General features: G+C 43.6%; 1 protein-coding gene across 2 annotated transcripts; it reads left to right on the forward strand.

Annotated features, from left to right (window-relative positions):
• The first annotated feature begins 16,847 nt into the window (after positions 1-16,847).
• Positions 16,848-21,612, forward strand: LOC101614754 (olfactory receptor 2D3-like). Of its 2 annotated transcripts, XM_004672480.1 has the most exons (2): positions 16,848-16,871; positions 20,686-21,612. In XM_004672480.1, exons 1-2 carry the CDS (start codon positions 16,848-16,850, stop codon positions 21,610-21,612), a joined length of 951 nt encoding a protein of 316 aa, XP_004672537.1. The 2 variants fall into 2 exon arrangements, with proteins under 2 accessions (XP_004672537.1, XP_004672536.1); XM_004672479.1 differs by lacking the exon at positions 16,848-16,871 and having other exon boundaries at positions 20,665-21,612.
• Positions 21,613-21,960: the final 348 nt, after the last annotated feature.

Raw genomic sequence — 21,960 nt, forward strand, 5'->3', positions numbered from 1 at the left:
GCCACGTACCTTGACTGTCTGAAGTGTTTCTGGTCTCTTGTAACACTTCACTGAAGTTCTTGGAGTGAATAAAGTGGGCTTCCTAGGATAAGCAAGATAGCTAGGAGGAAAAAAGTCTCTCACACTAATTTGCTAATGGAAGCATTCAGAAAGGACTCAGAGAATTGTGTTCAAGGCTTAACTACATCATTGACCTTCTGTGGCTTTGGAAAAGTCACTGTGGCCTGAAAAAGTCAGTGTCTCTAAATTTAATTTCCAAATGATGCACCTCATTTCATGACATTTGGTATGGCTAAATAATAATAGCTAGCATGTCTATTTAACAGTCACTGTCAAAGTGCCTTTTATGTCCTTTTCTATTTCTTTTCTGTTTGTTGTTGTTGTTGTTGTTTGGTGACAATGTTTTTCCCTTCCTTCTCTTTTCTCTTTCCTTCTTCCTTCCATCCTTTTTTCTCTCTCTCTCTCTCTCTCTCTCTTTCTTCTTTCTTGCCTCACTATGTTGCCCAGGCTGGTCTTGTATTCATGTGCTTAAGCAATCCTCCTGCCTCATCCTACTGGGTGGTTAGCAATGAAAATGCATACCATGCTGCCCAGCTGATGTGTCCTTGTCACTTTAATTCATATAAAAACTCTAGAGGCACCTCTCTAATTGGACTGCAGTCTTGCTCCACAGGAGGAAATACATACCTGAAACTGAAAACCTATGACAGGGGAAGTCATGAGCTAGGGGTATAATGTCTGCTCATGTCTGGCTAAATGTACATACTATGCTCACCAAACTGCCTAATAAGCCCTTCTCTTAATGTTCATACCCATACATTAATGCTACTATCACTTTTGATTAGAGAAGCTTCTCTTTTCAGATTGTAGTGACCTTGGGATGACTCAGAAGGTACCATAGTGCTGAGATGAAGTGACACAAGAGTGCTCAACACTGAAATATCTCTATCACACTTTCCTAGGCTCAGAGTCCATTGCGGAAGAGGTAGCAGAAAGAATGTAAGAGCCAAAGGAAGGGTGGGACTGTTTACAATGCACTTTTCCAGCTACAAAATTACCTGGATATCCATGACCTTGCAATGCCTGACACTACCTACACAGGACCATCATAATAGGAGGAAAATATGATGACATCAAAATAAAGAGAGACTGATTGAGAGGGGGAGGGGATATGATGGAGAGTGGAGTTGCAAAGGCAAAATTGGGGGGGGGAATTACCATGTTTTTTTATCTATAATTATGGAAGCTGTCAATAAAAATAATAATAAACTCTAGAGGAAGGTGTCTCCTTTATACAAATAAAGAAACTGAAAACAAAAACATTAAATAAATTTCCAAATGTCAACACGCTAGAAAGTAACATGGCTGAAGGGTTGAACCCAAGGACTTGTTCCACAGCCCAGGCTCTTATCTAGTATATTATTTACAAGATTCTTAAGCAGGCAATAGGAAATTCTGAGGCTTAGCTGAGACAATTAAGTTGCTACTACTGAGGAAAGATAAAAAGACTTAAGCTTATTATCCTGAAGTCACAGTACAGCTCCAGAGTCTTGAAACATCATGGCTCTCTTAGGAACTTGAGCTCCTTATGACCAGCAAGCTGGAGCCCAAGCCCATAGAATGGTCATTGCAATGATCACACGCCAACAAATGTTTGTTGAGAGATTTTCATCTTACCTTTAAGTTTGTGAACTCTATTTTCAGATCTTCACTTTTGTGAGGCTCTCTCTGATTTCTCTTATGTCAGTTCCAACTATAGCTTCAAAGTACCCTGAGTTTTATTTATACGTGGAATGTTTTGGTTTCCATGACTGACCTACCCCTTTCCTCTGCCACTGGAGAGACAGTGAGACAGTGGTAAGAGCCTTATATCTCAGTCTTGATTTAATTTGTTGGAATCATAAAAGAAAAACCCTGAAGTTCTCCAGAATTCAGTGCTGTCCTACATAGCACAGAGATGATGACCACGTTTGGTTGTCTGTGCCAATGAACCTCAAATGCAAACAGGGTTTAAGATTTAAGCAATTGATGGGGACTTCCAGCCAAGATGGCGACCGCCTAGCTGTGCTGCAAATCCTGGGGAAAGATAGGCAAGACATTAAGGTTTTTCTGGGTCTTCTTGTCTGGGGGAGAGCTCGGGGGGCGGGGGGAACAGGGAATTGTAGATCCCCTCGTGGGTGGGTAGAACACCCATTCCACCAAATATCTGGGCGCCCCATCCCTTCCCATGCTGGTCCTGCACCCCATCTCAGAACCCCATCCCAGCCCCCGTTCCATGACCCCCCTCCAATGCTCAGTCCTGGAGCCCTGTCCCGCACCCTTCCTGCCCCCCATCCCAGCGCCCCGTCCTGTGCTCCGTCATGGTGCCCATCCTGTGCCCAGTCCTGTGCCCTTCCTGTGCCCCATCAGGGTGCCATCCCCAGCCATCCCCCATTCTCCTGTGGCGGGGGAGCACAGACTGTTTCCCAGTCCCAGTGTTCCCAGCCAGAGTTTGGGCTGCTTCAGGACTTGGTACCTCAGTCCCCCTCCAAGCTCAAAGGCAGGCAGCTTTGGCACATTACCTTGAGAATTCAGGCAACTTTGGCCCCCCTGTCAGGCAGTAGATAGGTGGCTTTGGCAAGTGGAAGCCAAAGCCCAGGCTGCTTGGCAAATGCCCCAGGCTGCCTCAGATTCCCATTGCACTAGAGCCCAGGCTGATCCACCTACCTACGTGCCCATACACTGTCATGGGCAGACCACAGTGCAAAAGAAATACCATGAAAAATCAAGTGCAAGAAAATCCAGTTAGATCATCCAGTCCTACAATAAAAAATACATCTAACCAAAACATAGAAGAGTCATTAGGATCAGAACATCATGAACAATGCAACCCTGACCAACCTACTGGTAGAACTTGCAGGAAAGCAACAAAGGACCGACAATCATGTGGATGCTACCATCACTAAGCTAGAACAAATTGATAAGAGATTAGAAGGGGTTCAAAGAGAGTTAATAGATTTGAGGGAGAGTGAAAAAAAAAAGGACCTTAAAAATCAGCTGGCCATGCTAAATAAAGACATAAAGAAATGCAAGGATGAATTCCAAGAATCATCAAGAAAATCAGAAAATGATGTGAAAAGGGAGATTGACAGAGCAATGGAAATGATACATAGAAAAGTAATAGAAAATGCAAACTTAATTGAACAAGTCCAAAACTCTCTAGAGGCTCTCAAGAATAGAGTCAGCAAAGTGGAGGATAGAAACTCTGATCTGGAAGACAAGAGGGAAGAAACAGTTCGAGAGTTCAAAGACATCAGTAACTTCAAAAGTTCCTGTGAACAGAACATGAGGGAATTGTGGGATACACTTAAACGTCCTACTATCAGAATCATTGGAATAACAGAAGGAGAAGAATTTCAGACCAAAGGCATGGAGAACTTATTTAACAAAATAATTGAAGAAAACTTCCCCAGTCTCTTAAAAGAAAGACCCATCAAGATGCAAGAAGCCAATAGAACTCCAAACAGACTGGACCAAAGAAGAAATTCTCCAAAACATATTATCATTAAGACTCTAAACATTGACACCTAAGAGAGAATCCTAAAAGCAGCTAGGGAAAAACAGCACACCACTTTCAAAGGTAACCCCATCAGAATTACCTCAGACTTCTCAATGGAAACCCTGAAAGCTAGAAAGGCCTGGAATGAAACACCCCAAAGTCTAAGAACCTATGGCTTCCAACCCAAACTATTCTACCCAGCAAAACTATCCCTCATAATAGATGGTGAAAGAAAAACTTTCCATGACAAAAGCCAGCTTTACAATTATATGAACGCAAAACCAAACCTACAGAGAGTATGTTAGGAAATTCTCCACAGAGAAGAAACAAATAACCAAACTCAAATGCCTATAAGAAGAAGATCACAATAACCAAACTCAGAGTAGGCACAAAAAACATCAAAGCCCATGAAAACACCAACATACACTTACCATCACAATATGGCAAAGATCAAATCAAATCTCACAGTTATTGCCCTAATTATTAATGGCCTTAATTCACCCATCAAGAGACACAAGCTAACAGGATGGATCAAAAAATTAGACCCCTCAATCTGTTGCCTTCAAGAAACCCACCTCACCACTAAAAACAGACACCTCCTCAGGGTGAAAGGGTGGAAAACAATATTCCAAGCAAATAGGAATAAGAAACAAGCAGGTGTAGCTATATTAATATTGGATAAAATAGACTTCAAAGCAAAAATAATCAAAAAAGACAAAGAAAGCCACTTCATACTTATCAAGGGAATGATCCATCAAGAGGATATTACAATCATAAATCTGTATGCACCAAACACAGGGACACCACAGTTCATAAAACAAAACCTACTTGACAATAAAACAGAAATAACCACCAACACCATCATAGCTGGGGACTTCAATACACCATTATCAGTAGTAAACAGATCATCCAAACAGAAACTCAACAGGGAAGTAAGAGAAGTAAGATCACTTAGACATAATGGACATCTACAGAACTTTCCACCCCAAATCCACAGACTACACATCTTCTCAGCAGCCCATGAACATTCTCTAAAATAGACCATATGCTGGGTCACAAAGACTGCCTCCACATATTTAGGAAAATTGACATAATTCCCTGCATGATATCAGATCACAATGCTATATTGCTAGAAATCAAGAACAAAAGACACACCAAAAATCCCAATGGCACCTGGAAACTGAATAGCACACTCTTAAACAATAAGTGGATAGTGGTTGAAATAAAAAATGATATTGCAAAATTCCTGGAATTGAATGACAATGAGAACACATCATACCAAAACTTATGGGACACAATGAAGGCAGTCCTCAGGGGAAAATTCATAGCACTCAATGCCTTCATAAAAAAGACAGAAAGATCCCAAATCAATAACCTAACTATCCATCTAAAGGCACTGGAAAAACAAGAAAAATCCAACCCAAAGAGCTCCAGAAGGAAGGGAATAATTAAAATCAGAGCAGAAATTAATGAATTGGAAACCAAGGAAATAAGACAATTGACAAAACAAAGAGCTGGTTTTTTGAAAAAATAAACAAAATTCACAAACCCCTGGCCAATTTGATCAAGCAAAAAAAGGAGAGGTTTCAAATTAACAAAATTCAAAATGAAAAAGGAGAGATCACAACAGACATAAGTGAAATTAGGAGAATCATCAGGACTTATTTCAAAAACCTCTACTCCACAAAACTGGATAATGTGGAGGAGATGGATAAATTCCTGGAGGCATACCATCTATCAAAGCTAAACTCAGAGCAGATTAATCACCTCCATGAACCCATCATACTCAGGGAGATTGAAAAACTAATAAAAACTAATTAAAAAAAAAAAAACCTCCCCAAAAAGAAGAGTCCAGGACCAGATGACTTCTCAGCTGAATTCGATCAAACCTTCATGGAAGAACTCAAACCAATCTTCCTTAAACTGTGCCACACAATCGAAGAACAGGGAAAGCTACCCAACTCCTTTTATGAAGCTAGTATCACCCTAATTCCAAAACCAGGCAGAGATGCCACAAGAAAAGAAAACTACCGGCCTGTTTCCCTAATGAACTTAGATGCAAAGATCCTGAACAAAATCCTCACAAACCAAATCCAACAACACATCCAAAGCATCATCCACCTCGACCAAGTGGGATTCATCCCAGGAACACAAGGGTGGTTCAATATATGGAAATCTGTCAATGTAATACACCACATAAACAAGGTTAAACATAAAAACCACATGATCATTTCAATAGATGCAGAAAAGGCCTTTGACAAGATACAACATCACTTCATGATCAAAACATTAAAGAGAATTGGCACAGTTGGTACATATCTTAACATAATAAAGGCAATATACAAAGCTCCAAAGACCCAAATAATACTTAATGGAGAGAGACTGGAGGAATTCCCATTAAGATCAGGAACAAGACAGGGTTGTCCTCTCTCATCTCTGCTTTTCAATATAGTACTGGAAGTCCTAGCTCAAGCAATAAGACAGGAGAAGGAAATAAAAGGGATACAATTTGGAAAGGAAGAAGTTAAGTTAGCTCTATTCACTGATGACATGATTGTATATGTAAGAGACCCGAGAGACTCCATCCTACTGAAGGTGATTAATTTCTATAGCAAAGTAGCAGGATACAAAATCAATGCACAAAAATCAGTAGCATTTCTATATGCAAATGACAAAGATACAGAGAAAGAAATAAGGGACATAGTCCCATTTTTAATAGCAACAAAAAAAATAAAATACCTTGGAATAACGTTAACCAAGGAAGTGAAGGATCTATACAACGAAAACATAAAAACACTCAAAAAAGAAATTGAGGAGGACTTGAGAAAATGGAAAGACCTCCCGTGCTCCTGGATAGGCAGAATTAACATTGTGAAGATGACAATCCTACCAAAGGCAATATATAGATTTAATGCAATTCCAATTAAAATCTCTACAGTGTTCTTCACAGAGATAGAAAAAATGATCTCAAATTTCATATGGAAAGGCAGAAGGCCTCGCATATCCAAACATATCCTCAGCAAAAGAAATACCTCTGGTAGCATCACCATACCTGATCTAAAGCTATATTACAAAGCCATAGTAATAAAAACAGCATGGTACTGGCATAAAAACAGAAGTATAGACCAATGCGATAGACTTGAGGACCCGGACTTTGGGTCAAGCAACTATAGCTACTTGATATTCAACAAAGACCCAAACAATATAGGCTAGAAAAAAGACAGCATCTTCAACAAATGGTGCTGGACAAACTGGATAACCACATGCAAGAAACTGAAACTTGATCCTCACATTTCACCATGCACTACACTCAAATCCAAATGGATCAAAGACCTCAATATAAGACCAGAAACTCGAATACTACTGGAAGAAAATTTAGGAAGTACTTTCCATGATATAGTAATGGAAAAAGACTTCCTGAACAAAACCCCACTGGTTCACAATCTTAAACAGTCACTCAACCAATGGGATCATATGAAGCTGAAGAGTTTCTTTACAGACAAGCATACAATAAGCAAAGCCAATAGATTACCCACAGAATGGGAGAAAATATTTGTGGGTTATCCAACTGATAAAGGCCTAATCTCTAGAAACTACAAAGAACTCAAAAATCTAAACAGTAAGAAGTCAAACACCCCACTCACAAAATGGGGCAAAGAGATGAACAGGCAGTTCACAGAGGAAGAAATGCAAATGGCAAACACACACTTAAGAAAATGTTCATCATCCCTAATCATCAGAGAAATGCAAATTAACACAACTATGAGATTCTACCTTACCCCAATAAAGATAGCCAACATCAAAAAATCAAATGAAAATAAATGCTGGCGAGGATGTAGAGAAGCAGGAACACTCACCCACTGTTGGTGGGAATGTAGGATGGTACAGCCACTTTGGAAAGCAATATGAAGACTCCTGAAAAAGCTGACTATAGAGATACCAACAGACCTAGTTATTCCCTTACTGGGCATCTACCCTAAAACCTTCAAACCACAGGACAGAGAGATTTGCTCAACCATGTTTGTAGCAGCTCAATTCGTAATAGCTAAGAGCTGGAATCAACCCAGATGTCCATCACTAGAAGAATGGATAGCTAAGATGTGGTATATCTACACACTGGAATTCTATACAGAAGTAATAAAAAATGACACAAAGAAATTTGAGGAAAAATGGTTGAACCTGGAACAGATCATTCTCAGTGAACTTACCCAATCACAGAAAAAAATCGCCACATAGTCTCAGTCATCTACAGCACCTAACCTGAATCTACCCAGGATACCTTACATACCCAGCAAGCATCTCATGGACTACACAGTAGAGGGGATGGGGAGTGAGGGGAGGGCATCGAAGGGGTAGGAAACACTAATTTGGACCCAAACGGCAATGGTACCATAAAATTCTACTTCCTAAAAGGCAGACCAAATGGCTGAACCTTCACTAGACCCTTACAGGAAATACCTGAACCACAAGACACTGGAGAGGGTAGGGTCAAGTCTAACCTAAATCCTCTACATCTTCCTTCCCTCCCTCTCCCTCTCTCTCTCTCTCCTCTCTAACTCCTATATATTAGTTACCTTTTTTCCTCATTTTCTTAGGGGGCACTGACCTGTAACTTCCAGTACCAGCATGGGGCTATCACCCACAATGAGCTTTTGATCAGAGAAACCTACAAGGTTTTCTAAAAGAATGACAGATTTCTATCAGAGTACTTGATGACCCACCAAAGGTTAGTGGTAAGACCTTATTGCTGAAGACACCATATGCAGCTGACACGTAAAATGGAACGGCATGGCTGGAAGCCAGGAGAGAGTCAGTCCCCAGACAGTCAGTGTGTCTAGTGCCAGAAGGCACTACATAGGCGACTGGGGGAAATGACCAAGATCTGTCCAAGCAACTCATGGTCCAACCTACTTAGCAGCAAATAACCTGGTGTGATGCCCACACAAGTGCAATAGTGGAACACAGCCATGGTGGGGAACCAACTGCTCTTGATTCGGCTAACTGTTCCCCTCAGTGGTTCGAGACCCATAGCTGGAGCTGGGAAACAAGTCAGAACCATATCCAAACATAAGCCCACTGTCCAATATCAAGCTACTATCAATTATGGGCTACAAGAGGGCCTACACCTATTAAACTCTCTATAAAAAAAAGTAAGGGCTATCTCATTTGTCCTGGTGCTAACTTACTCTCCGTTGGAGAATCTGCTCCTCTTTTACAGATAGATGCAGATCCTAAGGAGAGAGCCACCCCATCATACCTCAAAAGGGCCCCAGCTGAAACTAAGGAAAATTGGCAAAACAAGCAAGGGTGCTGTTTTCCTGATGAACTGGATACCAGCACAAGGGGGAAGGAGACCAACACAGGGAAAAATCAACGCCTACCAAATCAGAAAGCCAGAGCCTCAGAGGCCCCCAACACCTCATCACTGAAGCAGACCAAACATGAACCCAACATGGCCCAGGGAAATTTTGTGGAAGAGGGGGGCGGAAAAATGTCAGAGCCACATGTTGGGTCATAATATGCAGAGACTTTTATAGTACCAATAACTGTGGGCTAACTCCACAATGCATGACCCATATACCTCAAGGAGGAGGGGCCAACGGGGAGGGGGTAAGTCACGGATGAGCCTAATAATGGTACCAAACTGCCTGTACTTGCACAATAGAAGACTAATAAAATAAAAAATAAAATAAAATAAATATGAAAAAAAGATTTAAGCAATTGCATGTGCTATCATTACAGAGTCATCATCTTCAAACTAAATATCTTATTCCAAATGTACATTGAGTAGGTAATAGTAGCTTATATTTGTCAAGTTAGATGTGAAGGTCAGATTATTGTGAGAGCAGGAGGTCTGGCTGGCATACTTGTGGTAGAGCTGCCCGCACACACACAGTCAAGTCACACACACACTTAGTGGAACACAACCGTGATGTCAGTTGTCATGTTAACAAGGAACAAAACTATTCCCACTGTTGTCAGAGCAAGTTAAATTTCTTCTCTTCTAGTTTCAGACAAATATTAAATTGCTAGCCAAAAGGGACAGAAGAATCTTTTCTTTTTTTCTTTCTTTTAATACTTTAATTTTATTTATTTATTTGAATGAGGGAAAAAGGGAGGGAGAGAATGGGCACACCAGGGCTTCCAGCCACTGCAAACAAGCTCCAGATGCATGTGCCACCTTGGGCATCTGGCTTATGTGGGTCCTGGGGAATCACACCTGGGTCCTTTGGGTTTGCAGACAAACACCTTAACTGCTAAGCCAGCTTTCCAGCCCTGAGAAGAATCTTTTCAATCAGGTACTCTTCACATGTTTGTCTGATGGGATTCAATGAATAAAATATTCCAATTTCTCTTAATTACTTTGAAAGAAATTTTAGCTGCAAACTGAGAATCACCTAAATGTTAAAACAGAAGAGTAATAAATGCTAAAGGTGTCCTTTCTCCAGCAGGTGAGACGGGAGCTGCCAGCCTAGGATGTGTTCAGTATTCCCCAAGCATTAAAGGAATGCAAGCCCTAAGAGGGACGTGCAACTGTGAGGAGGGAAGAAGTCTCCAGGGTCAGAGTTTCCCGCCTGAAGGACACAGCCTCAAAGGAGGCAAGCCCTGGGGAAAGAAGGGCTTTGGCTTTCTGGAGAGAGAAATAGAATTATCAATGCTGCTTCTTGGGTGCTTGTTAAGAAAATTGCTCAGAGGTCATTAGAAGGGCTGAGGGGAGCATCTGCTGAGACAACAGGAGCTTTCTTCTTAGTTTCCAGAGCACGAAAACCCTAGCATAGCCTCAGCCATGATCCCTTTGCTTCAGCCACTGCAGACTTTGCAGGTGCTTACACAGCCAGGTCATCTCAATACCCTGTTCCCTCATTATCCTAACATCTCCTCACTTGTTCCTAAGGCTGTCATCCAGATACTGGCTTCAGGAAATTTCTTAATTACTTTCAGCCCAGATGAAAGTTTTGGTTTCTCTCAGAATTCTCACTACCACCAAGTAAGCACTCAAATCTGGTCTCAGAACTAAAATAGAATATCAAGCTGGAAGGAATCTTAAAGAGTATAGCCTTCATGTTGGTCATGAGTTCAATTGCTAAGAGTATTCAAATATATTTACATAAAGCTATTTCAAGTGCAAATGGATTAGACTCTTCCTTCTTCCATTCATAGTAAAAAAAAAAATGTGTGTGTGTGTGTGTGTGTAGGAAGTGTTTGTTGTATAATTGGAGTCAATAAAATGTTTAGAAGTATAGTAGGTATGACTTTGAATAGTTTCTTTAAATACACACAATGACAAAAGACAGGTGCTTTCCCATTCAGAACAAGTCAGTAGAGGGCAAAAATGTTTGCTCTCATTACTTGTACCCAAAACAGTACAGGAAGGCCAAGCCAGTATAATAAAAAAAAAAAAAAAGATCATAAAGAAAGAACAAACCCATGTATATTTACTGATAACCTAATTGTCTATGTAAGACTAAAATAAAATTAAAAGATTCTGGAATGGGAAGATGGCTCAGCAGTTAAAGGCCCTTCCTTGTAAAACCTGGTTCAGGTTCAATTCTCCAGTAGCCACATAAAGCAAGATGCACCAAGTGGCACATGCCTTTGGAGTTGGTTTGCAGCTGCAGGAGGTCCTGGTGCACCCATTCTTTCTCTCTCCTCTCATAAGCAAATCAATCAATAAATAAGATTCTATACTAAAAACTCCTAAAACTAATTAGCAAATTTAGCAATGTTGCAGGGTATAAAAAAACTCATATAGTTCAACAAAAGCAATGCTTAGAAGGAATATTTTTTAGCTGTGAGTGCCTATATTTTATTCAGCAACCTTAAGAAAACAAATATAGAATAGTGCCTGTTATCCCAGTACTCCAGAGGCTGAGGCAGAACGACTGATTGAGGTCAGCCTGGGCTACAGTGTGATATCCTACCTCAATCATGAATACAAACAAAACCCCCACTAAACTAAGAATGAAGATTTGAATGGAAATAAATAAGTAAAATATGGAATAGAAATTAATTTGAGAAGATTAAACAAAAATATTCACAAACATATGGCAAAACTGATTCAAGAGATACAGGAAATTCTATGACACAAGAGCCTGATTCTTGGATAACTCAAATGTTTTTGGAGCGGGGATTTGGAGGTAGGGTCGCACTCTAGCTCAGGCTGATCTGGAATTCACTATGTAGTCTCAGGGTGGCCTTGAACTCATGGCAATCCTCCTACCTCTGCCTCCCAAGTGCTGGAACTAAAGGCATGCGTCACCACGCCTGGCAACTCATCAAATTTTTGAAAAAAAAAAAATCTTGCTCCACAAAGACACAACTTTACTAAAAGCCCAGACCCCAACAACTCTAAGGATAGCCACTCTTCCTCCAGTCTTCCAGTTCCCCATGCCTCAAGAGAACACTTGTGGTTTTCTTGCTTTGCTATGATAAACTTCTTGCTCTCCTCTGTGTCCAGTTTGAATTCTTTCACCAATGAGACCAAGAATCTCTATCTGATAGGAAATCCATCCCCACAATATTAGATCTGTTCCCACAAAACAGCATTCGTCCATTCATGAGGGCTGAACCCTCATGGTCTAATTACTTCTTTAAAAATACATTTTTTTTTTAAATTTGAGAGCGACACATACAGAGAGAAAGACAGATAGAGGGAGAGAGAGAATGGGCGCGCCAGGGCTTCCAGCCTCTGCAAACGAACTCCAGACACGTGCGCCCCCTTGTGCATCTGGCTAACGTGGGACCTGGGGTCCTTAGGCTTCACAGGCAAGCGCTTAACCACTAAGCCACCTCTCCAGCCCTAAAAATACATTTCTTCATGCTGTGACAATGACAAGGTTTAATATGAGCTTAAGAGGGAACAAACTGTTCTTAACCTTTGGAGCCCATCTGGTCATTTGGCCTTAGAATCTCACTCAATGTCAGTGCCCTCTCCTTCACAAACTCTGTCTCCGTGTGCCCACTGTGCCTCTGCACATGCTGTCCCTGTTTGAAATGCACCTCCTCCTATTTTCCTGTTTGGTAAATTCCTACTTATTATCCAGAGTCTGATGCAAGGTAATTATTTTTAACATTTATTTTAATTTATTTATTTGAAAGAAAGAGGAAGAGGGAGAGAGAGAGGGGGAGAGAGAGAGAGGGAGAAAGAGAATGGACATACATACTAGGGTCTCCAGCTGCTGGAAACAAACTCCAGATGGATGTGCCACCTTGTGCATCTGGCTTATGTGGGTCTTGGGGAATTGAACCTGGGTCCTTTGGCTTTACTGGCAAGCACCTTAACTGCTAAGAAACCTCTCCAGCCTGCAAGGTGATTCTTGCATTGTCTTCATAGCCCCTGTCCTCAAGCAGAGATAATTGTCCTCACCACCTGTGCCTTGGACATCTCCCCACATTGTCCTTGCTGCAGTATACTGATGAGTTCTGAGACCATGAGTATCTCTCTAGAGGACAGAGGCCATTTTTAGTTACCTTTGTATAACATGTAATGAAGTAAGTGCCAGTACATGTTTGCCAAATTTAATTGAACATACTAATAAGGGAGGGAATGATGAAAATTTTATGTGGACTTTTGGAATACCATAGTACTGTGTGCAGCAGGTCCCGTGAGCCTCTCCTTCAGTGTTCACAGAAGATGATACTGAGCACAAGTCTTTTTCAGGGAGCTTTGGTGTGGCTCAGCGTCCGTCACAACCCAGAGCGCTGGAGCTCTGCAATGACTATTACCAAAGACCAGAGACAAGAGTCGTCTATTCAGTGGCACCAATATTGGGCTCTAGTGGAAGTGATTTCAAATGGGAGAGAACTACTTCAGACTTTACATATTATTTTATTCAAAGAGCACCTCCTGCCTCTCTCTTTGGAATGGACTCGGATCACAATCATAAGTAATTTTTTGCATGTCTTATCCTGTTCAAGCAGCAGAGTGAGGAGGAATCACTGATGAGATGTTGTGGCACCTGGTGACTAATTACAAAAACAGACATCTTCATGTCCTATGAGCCTTCTGTGCCTTGTGATTCTCCAAGTCCCATCACAGCCTTCTGAAGCCATGAGCACACATTTTACCTCCTTAGCCTGACACTCAAGGTCTCCACACTCAGGAACTCTAACTCTCCAAACCTAAGTTCTCTAATTCCATGACCTCTCCCTATTCTGTCTTGAAGTCCAGTGCAGACAGATGAGTGGCAGTTGGAAGAAATCAACAGGAGAATGAGGTCAAGCCTACATTATATGTATATTTTGCTACATATGTTTCACACCTGATCATATTCAATCACACAACTGCCCTATATTCTTATTGTATCACTTTGCTGATGAGAAAACTGAAGTACAGGAAGAATAATTGATTTCTTGTCCTCAATTACACTAAGTGCTAAAGCCAGGATTAGATCTCACAGCTTCCAACTGTCCCTGTGGGAGTTTCTAGTCACCTCCTCTTGGCTCAGGATCCATGAAGGATCCCACTGTTGCTTGGTACATCAGCCTTTCTTTCCCTGGGGAAACTCAAAGTATTTTTGGACCACAAGATGTCAGGACCAGTACTCAGGAAAAGAAGCTGGACAGGGTGGAGTGAGGCATTCTGGGAATTGAGAGCAAGGAATCCCTTTTAAGCTCCAGAGAAAGCACCCTTGACATGCCTGTCCAGCCATCACCCTTGCACTTCTTAACCCGTGCAATTAGTCCAGTTGCTGTTCACACCTCTGTCTCCACTGGATTTCAAGGCAGAAGGGGAAGTGAGAAATAGAACCATGGGTTGGAAGAATTTAGGGCCTTTGTTATGTAGAGTTTGAGTCCCAGGCTAAGGTGAAGAAATGTGCACTCAGGGTTTGGGAGGACCACACTAGGACATGGGGAATCCCATGGCACCAAACACTCATTAAGTAGCTGCCTGGTTTTTCCTCCCTGAGGATCAGCAGCACCATCATAAAGAGGGACTCAGAGGGATCCTGGCTAACCCTTCCCAGAGGTCCCAGGACCAGGTGAGGAGGTGGGGAGAAACAAAGGTAGGTAGAAGGAGGCAGAGGTAGGGGGAGGCAGAGGTAGGGGGAGGCAGAGGTAGAGGAGGCAGAGGTAGGGGAGGCAGAGGTAGGGGAGGCAGAGGTAGAAGGAGGCAGAGGTAGGGGAGGCAGAGGTAGGGGAGGCAGAGGTAGGGGAGGCAGAGGTAGGGGAGGCAGAGGTAGGGGAGGCAGAGGTAGGGGAGGCAGAGGTAGGGGAGGCAGAGGTAGGGGAGGCAGAGGTAGGGGAGGCAGAGGTAGGGGAGGCAGAGGTAGGGGGAGGCAGAGGTAGGGGAGGCAGAGGTAGGGGAGGCAGAGGCAGGGGAGGCAGAGGTAGGGGGAGGCAGAGGTAGGGGAGGCAGAGGCAGGGGAGGCAGAGGTAGGGGGAGGCAGAGTTATGGGAGGCAGAGGTAGGGGAGGCAGAGGCAAGGGGAGGCAGAGGTAGGGGGAGGCAGAGGTAGGGGAGGCAGAGGTAGGGGAGGCAGAGGTAGGGGAGGCAGAGGTAGAAGGAGGCAGAGGTAGGGGAGGCAGAGGTAGGGGAGGCAGAGGTAGAAGGAGGCAGAGGTAGGGGAGGCAGAGGTAGAAGGAGGCAGAGGTAGGGGAGGCAGAGGTAGGGGAGGCAGAGGTAGTGGAGGCAGAGGTAGGGGAGGCAGAGGTAGGGGAGGCACAGGTAGAGGAGGCAGAGGGAGGGGAGGCAGAGGGAGGGGGAGGCACAGGTAGGGGAGGCAGAGGCAGGGGGAGGCAGGGGCAAGAGGAGACAGAGGTAGGAGCCTGAGACAGTCCTCATGGTCCCACCTGGTACCCCCACCATTCATATCCCTCTTTTCTGCCTACCTCCACCTCCTTTCCACTCATATTTCACCTTCCAAGTTCATCTCCCTGGCCTCTATCCTGCTCCATTGTTAATTTCTCTGTGTATGGCTATCTACCTATCTACCTGTTGATTATTCTTTTTCTCTCTACGTTTGCGTTTGTGTTCCTCAGCTGCAGTGGGGAAAAGTGGAAGAAGGTAAAGGCTGCTGCTAGGGAGCTGACGCAGTTGGCCCTCCTCTGCATTCCAGTGACCAGGGTCTGGATGCTTGGGTTGGGGATATGGGGCAAGCTAATGGTAGGAAAGGTGAAGACATGGGTCAGAAGTTACAAGGGTTCATAAAGAGCTTTCTGAGGCTTTGGAAGAGTCGGGAGGCCAGAAGGAGACACTGGAACTGGAAAGAACTTGCACTCTCCCTGGGGTAGGAGAGAGAAGTAACACTGATACTCACATCCTGTCATTTCTCTCTGGAATACTCCGAGGCCTGGAAAGGAGGTCATAATGTGGTTGGAGTTTCTCATGCGCACATTCCTGGTCTTTGATTGATCTCTCTTCTACACTCTCCTCATTTTCTCCATTCTGCATCATATTCTGGTCATTTACAGAAAGGGCTACTGGTGATGTGACTACTAAGAAGATGACCTCAGTAGCCCAGGCCTCAGGTCCAGGGAAAGCAGGAGACAAGAGGAGAGAGGGGTGGCAAGATTTCTACTCTTCCAGCTGAAGTATGCTAGAGGCTCTTGCTCCACCATGAGCAGGGATGGTCACAAAGCATCCACTGCATGTGGTCAGCTGGATTTTGTTGATTCTTCTTGGAGTCCAGAAGCTCATTACCTTTCTGGACAGTTGGCCCTAGTTTTGGGCTGAATCCTAATGTAGGTTGGTTATATGGAACTGAAATCTGCCTTCTTACTTAAAAAAATGATTGATTAATTAACTTATTTATTTAAAAGAGGGAGAGAGTGGGTGAACCAGAGCCTGCTGCTGCTGCAAATGAACTCCAGGTACATGTACCACTTTCTGAATCTGGCTTTATGTAGGTACTGGGGAATTGAACCTGGACCATGAGGCTTTGCAAGCAAGTACCTTTAGTGGCTGAACCATCTCTCTATCCTGAAATATGCCTTCCTGATAAAACTCCTAACTTCATCACCTAGAGCCTCCAAGATAAGACTCATTTGTGTCTATACATGACTGACAGAGAGTTGGCCCTCAGTTCCACAGTGTTCTTTACTTTTAGTTCTGTAAGAAAAACGACCATATTTGCTTCTTTCTCACACAATGTTGCTTTTATACCTTTCTTCACAGCTTGTTTCAACTGGATCTCAAAATATGGTCCAGGAGTGCAAATACTGTCACATATGTCATGTGGCTACTGCAGACACAGTCCATGTTACCTCCCCCAATCTGCAACGAGCCTTTTACAGTGGTGTAGACACATGTTGACGTTTTGTCAGATAATAATTCATAGTTATTTTGAAGAACCATTCAAAGATTGTACATGTGGTGTGTGGTGGTCAGAAGGGTGGTATGTGTGCATGTGGTATGAATGCATGTGTGTGCAAATGTGTTCACAAGCACCTGGAGGCCAGAGGAGAACATCGGGTGTCCTCCTCTATCATGTATTTCTGCGAGCTGGGTCTTTTTCTGAATGTGGAGCTGCAGTGTTTGCTAGCCCAGTGATTCTCTGATCTCAGCTCCCTGCAGCCCTCAGGTTACAGATATGTGAGCACAGCCATCTTCAGAGTGATTTTCAGGTTTTACTTACATGGGTGCTGTTTAAGTTAGCAGTTATTTCACAGCAAATGGCTGTCCAATCTGAGATTGGTATAACTGGGTTTTCTTTGTGAGGCTGGGCCTCACCATATACTCCAGGCTGACCTTGAACTTGCTATGTAGCTCATGTAGGCCTGGAATACAAAGTCTTCCTGACTTGAACTTCTGAGTGCTGAGGTTATAGATGTGCACCATTATGCCTAGTCAGAATTGGATATCTGAGCCAAGGGAAGGGAAGGGAGATTTCACATTCTTGTTATTGTTGGCATCAGCTGTGGTGAAGGAAGAAACCATGAAACTGGGCTGTGAGAATGTGGACTGGAGCTTCTTGGTAGTCATGGTTACATGCATCTGTATCCACTTCATTCTCATTCTCTTTTTCTCTTTGTTTCCATTTGTAGCCGTCACTCATGAGCCATGTTCCTACTATTGCTACCTGCTCCCTCAGAGCCTTCACCACATTACTTTCTCTCTCTCTCTCTCTCTCTCTCTCTCGCTCTCGCTCTCACTCTCTCGCTCTTTCTCTCTGTGGTGGGCACATGTAGGGGGTATACATATGTACTTGCATGTGGAGACCAGAGGACAATCTCAGGTTTCATTTCTTAGTATACCTCCACCTCTTTGTGAGACAGGATTTCTCATTGGCTTGGAACTCACCAATGAGGTTAGACTAGCTGACTAGTGAACCCCAGGGGTCTGCAGTACCTGTCTCCCCAGCACTAGGATATAGGTGCCGGTTGCCACAACCAGCATTTTATGTGAGTTCTGGGGATCGAAATTAGGTCCTCCCACAGTGAATACTGAAAACTCCACTCAGGAAGCCATTGGAGGAACAGGGCTGGAGGAGAGGGAACACAGAGTATAACACAATGAAAATGTGACCAGCATACAATATGTCCATAGAGGAAAGCTCACAGTTAATTTAAAAACATTAGGTGCTTATGCTTGAGAAGCAAGAGCTTTCACTGACTGAGCTGTTTTTCCAGCCCCTTTCCCATTCTTGGGTCTTTCCTTTGATGTGCATATACTCTGAACTCTTCCACCTTAGGAAAATATTCCCTCCACCTTACATCCTGGCCTGGATGTCTCATCTCACTGCTTCTCTTTCCAGTCCAGAACCCACTTCAGTTTGACTTCTTCCTTCAAAAACCCTTTTCACATTCAGCGCACTAATAACTCCCACATTATTACACATTTTAGACAGTTTTCTGTTCTTCTCCTGTTTAATTCCTTCATCACTGTACTTCCCTCCATTCGTGTACTGAGCCTGCCTTGCCTCTGTGACTGCTTTCTTATGCCCTGCTGCTTCAGATTTCTCCAGTGTTGTTCTTGCTGCTCTCAGATGTTGTTTTGGACTCCTCTCTCTTGCTGAGCATGCTCGTCCATTCTGTATTTTCATTGCTGTCCATGTGCTGACACTGCCAAGGCTCCCTGAACTCTCAGGCTAAGTGTCTAGCTCCTCAATGGCCAAGGATCCTCCATGTTTCAAACTCTGTGTGTCTAGCAGAACTGTCACCTCCCTGACATTTCCTGCCCCACCCCACCTCTCCCTCCTTCCCTCTACCTAGTTTGAATATTATGGAATGGTTCTTTTTTTTTTTTTAAGTTTTTAGAGGTAGGGTCTTACTCAGGCTGACTTGGAATTCACTGTGTAGTCATGTAGTCTCAGGGTGGCCTCAAACTCATGACATCCACCTACTACCTCTGCCTCCTGGGTGCTGGGGATTAAAGGCGTGCACTACCATGCCCAGCTTTCTTATGGAATAGTTCTAATGAGAATTTACATTCCCAAGCTTGAAGCCTCAAGCTCACCCAGGTCTCTTCCCTTCCTCATCTTCTGTGGCGCTCAGTCCCTTGCACTGTTGACTCAATTTCCTGTGCCAATCTATAGTCGCTTATTTCCTCTTCATGGTCTATAATATCAACCTTTTGTCTTTTCTTCACACCTCTCCAACAGTTGTTTTCCAGTGTCTTCTAACTTCTACCCAGGCAATATGTTTGTAAAACTATACCTGCACAAGATACTTCACTGCCTAAAACTCATCAATGACTTCACCACATCCCAGAGGATTAAATCTGCACTCCTTAGCAACATAAACAGTACTGCATAGGCCTTTTTCCTTCTAGATATTGGACTCATTTTCCAAGAATCCCTTCTTAAAGCTCCTGTGAAGCCTCTTTCCCTTACACTTCCTGGCTGCACAATGCTCTCCCTTGGGTGCAGTCCTTTCCACTGGCTGCTCCTACTGCTCCATCTGTTTGCAAACCTCTTCTGTGGGTTCTTTGCTTGACTAATTCCTGTTCATTTTCGAAGATTCATATCTTGTGCTGCCCTTGGGGAAGTCTGACTCCAAAAGGCAAGCCAAGTGCTCCTTTTATGGGCTCCCTGGAATGCTATGCTTCTAACAGCAGCAGTGTGTCGTGGAAGCCCACAACAGGCTGCCATTCGTTGCGTGCCTGTCTTCTCATGGTGTGTGCTCTTTGAGAGCAGAGATCTTTATTCCCACATCCCTAGTGCTTAGCACAAAGCTATGAGTGGCAGCACCCATATCTGTCATGGTGCTAGATACATTCCAAAATGGTTTGTGCATCTAATTCTCCATTTCCTTGACTAGACTGTAAGCTCCTTGATGGTCAGGAGCATACCTTGTTTTGTCTTTGTAACTTCAGTTGTAGAACAGGGTCTGGCCATTCCATGACTAACACCCCGAAGAAGAGCATTTGACACAAACCATATGACTAAGCTCCCATCCTGTGCTAGTCTCTTTCTGTTTGTTGTCTACTACTACTCACGGCACATTTTCCTCATAGGTAAAGAAGGAAACTGAGGCTCAATAATACTAAATTACTGGGCTGGAGGCTTCAGAGATGCCAAAGCAGCCTTCAAGCAAAGAAGACAGTTATTGTTCTGTCATAAATGAAGTCAACCTTGAGAGTCAAGCAGGAAACCCTTCCCTTTAGGAGTGTGTAAGGGTTGGAAGAGGCAGAACTGCTAAATAGCTACACCTCAAGTAAGATATCAAAGTTTTCCAGAGGCTCAAAAACATGAATAAACACAGACCCTAGTAAAACTTATCAAGAACTTTTTATGTTCATGGACCCATATATCCTCCCTCATTTCTGACTCAGACAAGTTCTCTATGGTAGAAAAAAAGTCACCAAAAGGAAATGAATTGGAGGAGGGAGGGGAGTGTCCAATTCTTCACCATCCTACTCCGTTACAGCACCAGGGAGGTGGGGGGTGGGCCCCAGGCAATATGCTGTATAATGGTAGATCCTGAGGGAGATGAAAACGCACAGCCTTTCTAGGGCTGTAGAAAAAGGGGCCAAAGACACTGTCAGTTTTCAGAACATATTCTGGCCTGAGAAACTAAATGTTCCAAATTCAGTTTCATCCCATGTGGTCTTCAGTCTCTGAGTTGATGCTAATCCCAAAACAGATCAAATTACCACTGGCCTTTCCAACCATGGGATGACTGTGGCACCTAAGTGTGTATCCTAAGCTGGGCCACTAGGTTGTTGTTTCTTCTTGTAACTGAAGAATGCAAGACTTCCCCCGGGAGAACCACAGCTTTGTATCAGAGTTCATCCTTCTGGGCTTCTCCAAGGATTTCCAGGTTAATGTTATCCTCTTCAACATCTTCCTCTTCCTCTACCTCTCTACACTTGTGGGCAATGGGCTGATCATCACCTTGATCCACCTGGACTCCCGTCTCCACACACCCATGTACTTCTTCCTCAGTGTCCTTTCCATGCTGGACATGAGCTATGTCACCACTACAGTGCCCCAGATGTTAGTGCATCTGGTCTGCCAGAAGAAAACTATCTCCTATGTTGGGTGTGTGGCCCAGATGTACATCTTTCTGGTGTTGGGCATCACCGAGGGCTGGTTGTTCTCTGTCATGGCTTATGATCGATATGTGGCCATCTGCTACCCACTCAGGTACAAGATTATCATGAGCCCTTGGCTGTGTGTGGCAATGATAGTCTTTTGTGGACTATGGGGTGTCAGCTGCTCTCTTGTCTATACCGTCTTCACCATGAGGCTGCCCTACTGTGGCCCCAATGAGATCAATCACTTCTTCTGTGAGGTCCCTGCTGTTCTGAAGCTTGCCTGTGCAGACACATCCCTCAATGACCGAGTAGATTTCATCCTGGGCTTCATCCTTCTCCTGATACCACTTTCCTTCATCCTTGCCTCTTATGTCCGCATCTTTGCCACCATCCTCAGAATCCGCTCAGCCCAGGGTCGACTGAAAGCCTTTTCCACCTGTGCATCCCACATCACAGTGGTCACCATGTTCTGTGGACCTGCCATGTTCATGTACATGAACCCTGGGGCCAATGCCTCCCCAGAGAGAGACAAGAAATTGGCCCTGTTCTACAACGTCATCTCTGCCTTTCTCAACCCCATCATCTACAGCTTGAGAAACAAAGATGTGAAGAGGGCTTTCCTCAAAGTAGCAGGCTGGGGCAGAGCCTCTGAGTGAATACACTAGAACACAGCAGGTTACAACCTGACTTGGAAGAACAGTCTGTGGCCTTTCCACCCCATTGTTTTCCACTACACAGTACACAGGCAAGCATCTTTGACTGGGGGCAAGGGAAATGATATCAAAAGGTGAATTCCCAGGATGGACCCTCTGGTGGCTCCAGAAGCTGGGCTATCCTAAAACATCAAGGGATCCAACGATAGACAGAGTACCACACAGGTCCTGTGTTTGATTCATTTCTTTTCCAGGGCCAGCCAGGGGTCTGACACAAAAGAAACATGACTAACAGTTGCTGTTGAGAAATTGCATGATGACTGAGCCTATTAAATCAACTCATGTTGCCTA

This window comes from Jaculus jaculus, chromosome 5 (genome assembly GCF_020740685.1).
Source record: "Jaculus jaculus isolate mJacJac1 chromosome 5, mJacJac1.mat.Y.cur, whole genome shotgun sequence".
In the NCBI taxonomy this organism is placed as follows: domain Eukaryota; kingdom Metazoa; phylum Chordata; class Mammalia; order Rodentia; family Dipodidae; genus Jaculus; species Jaculus jaculus.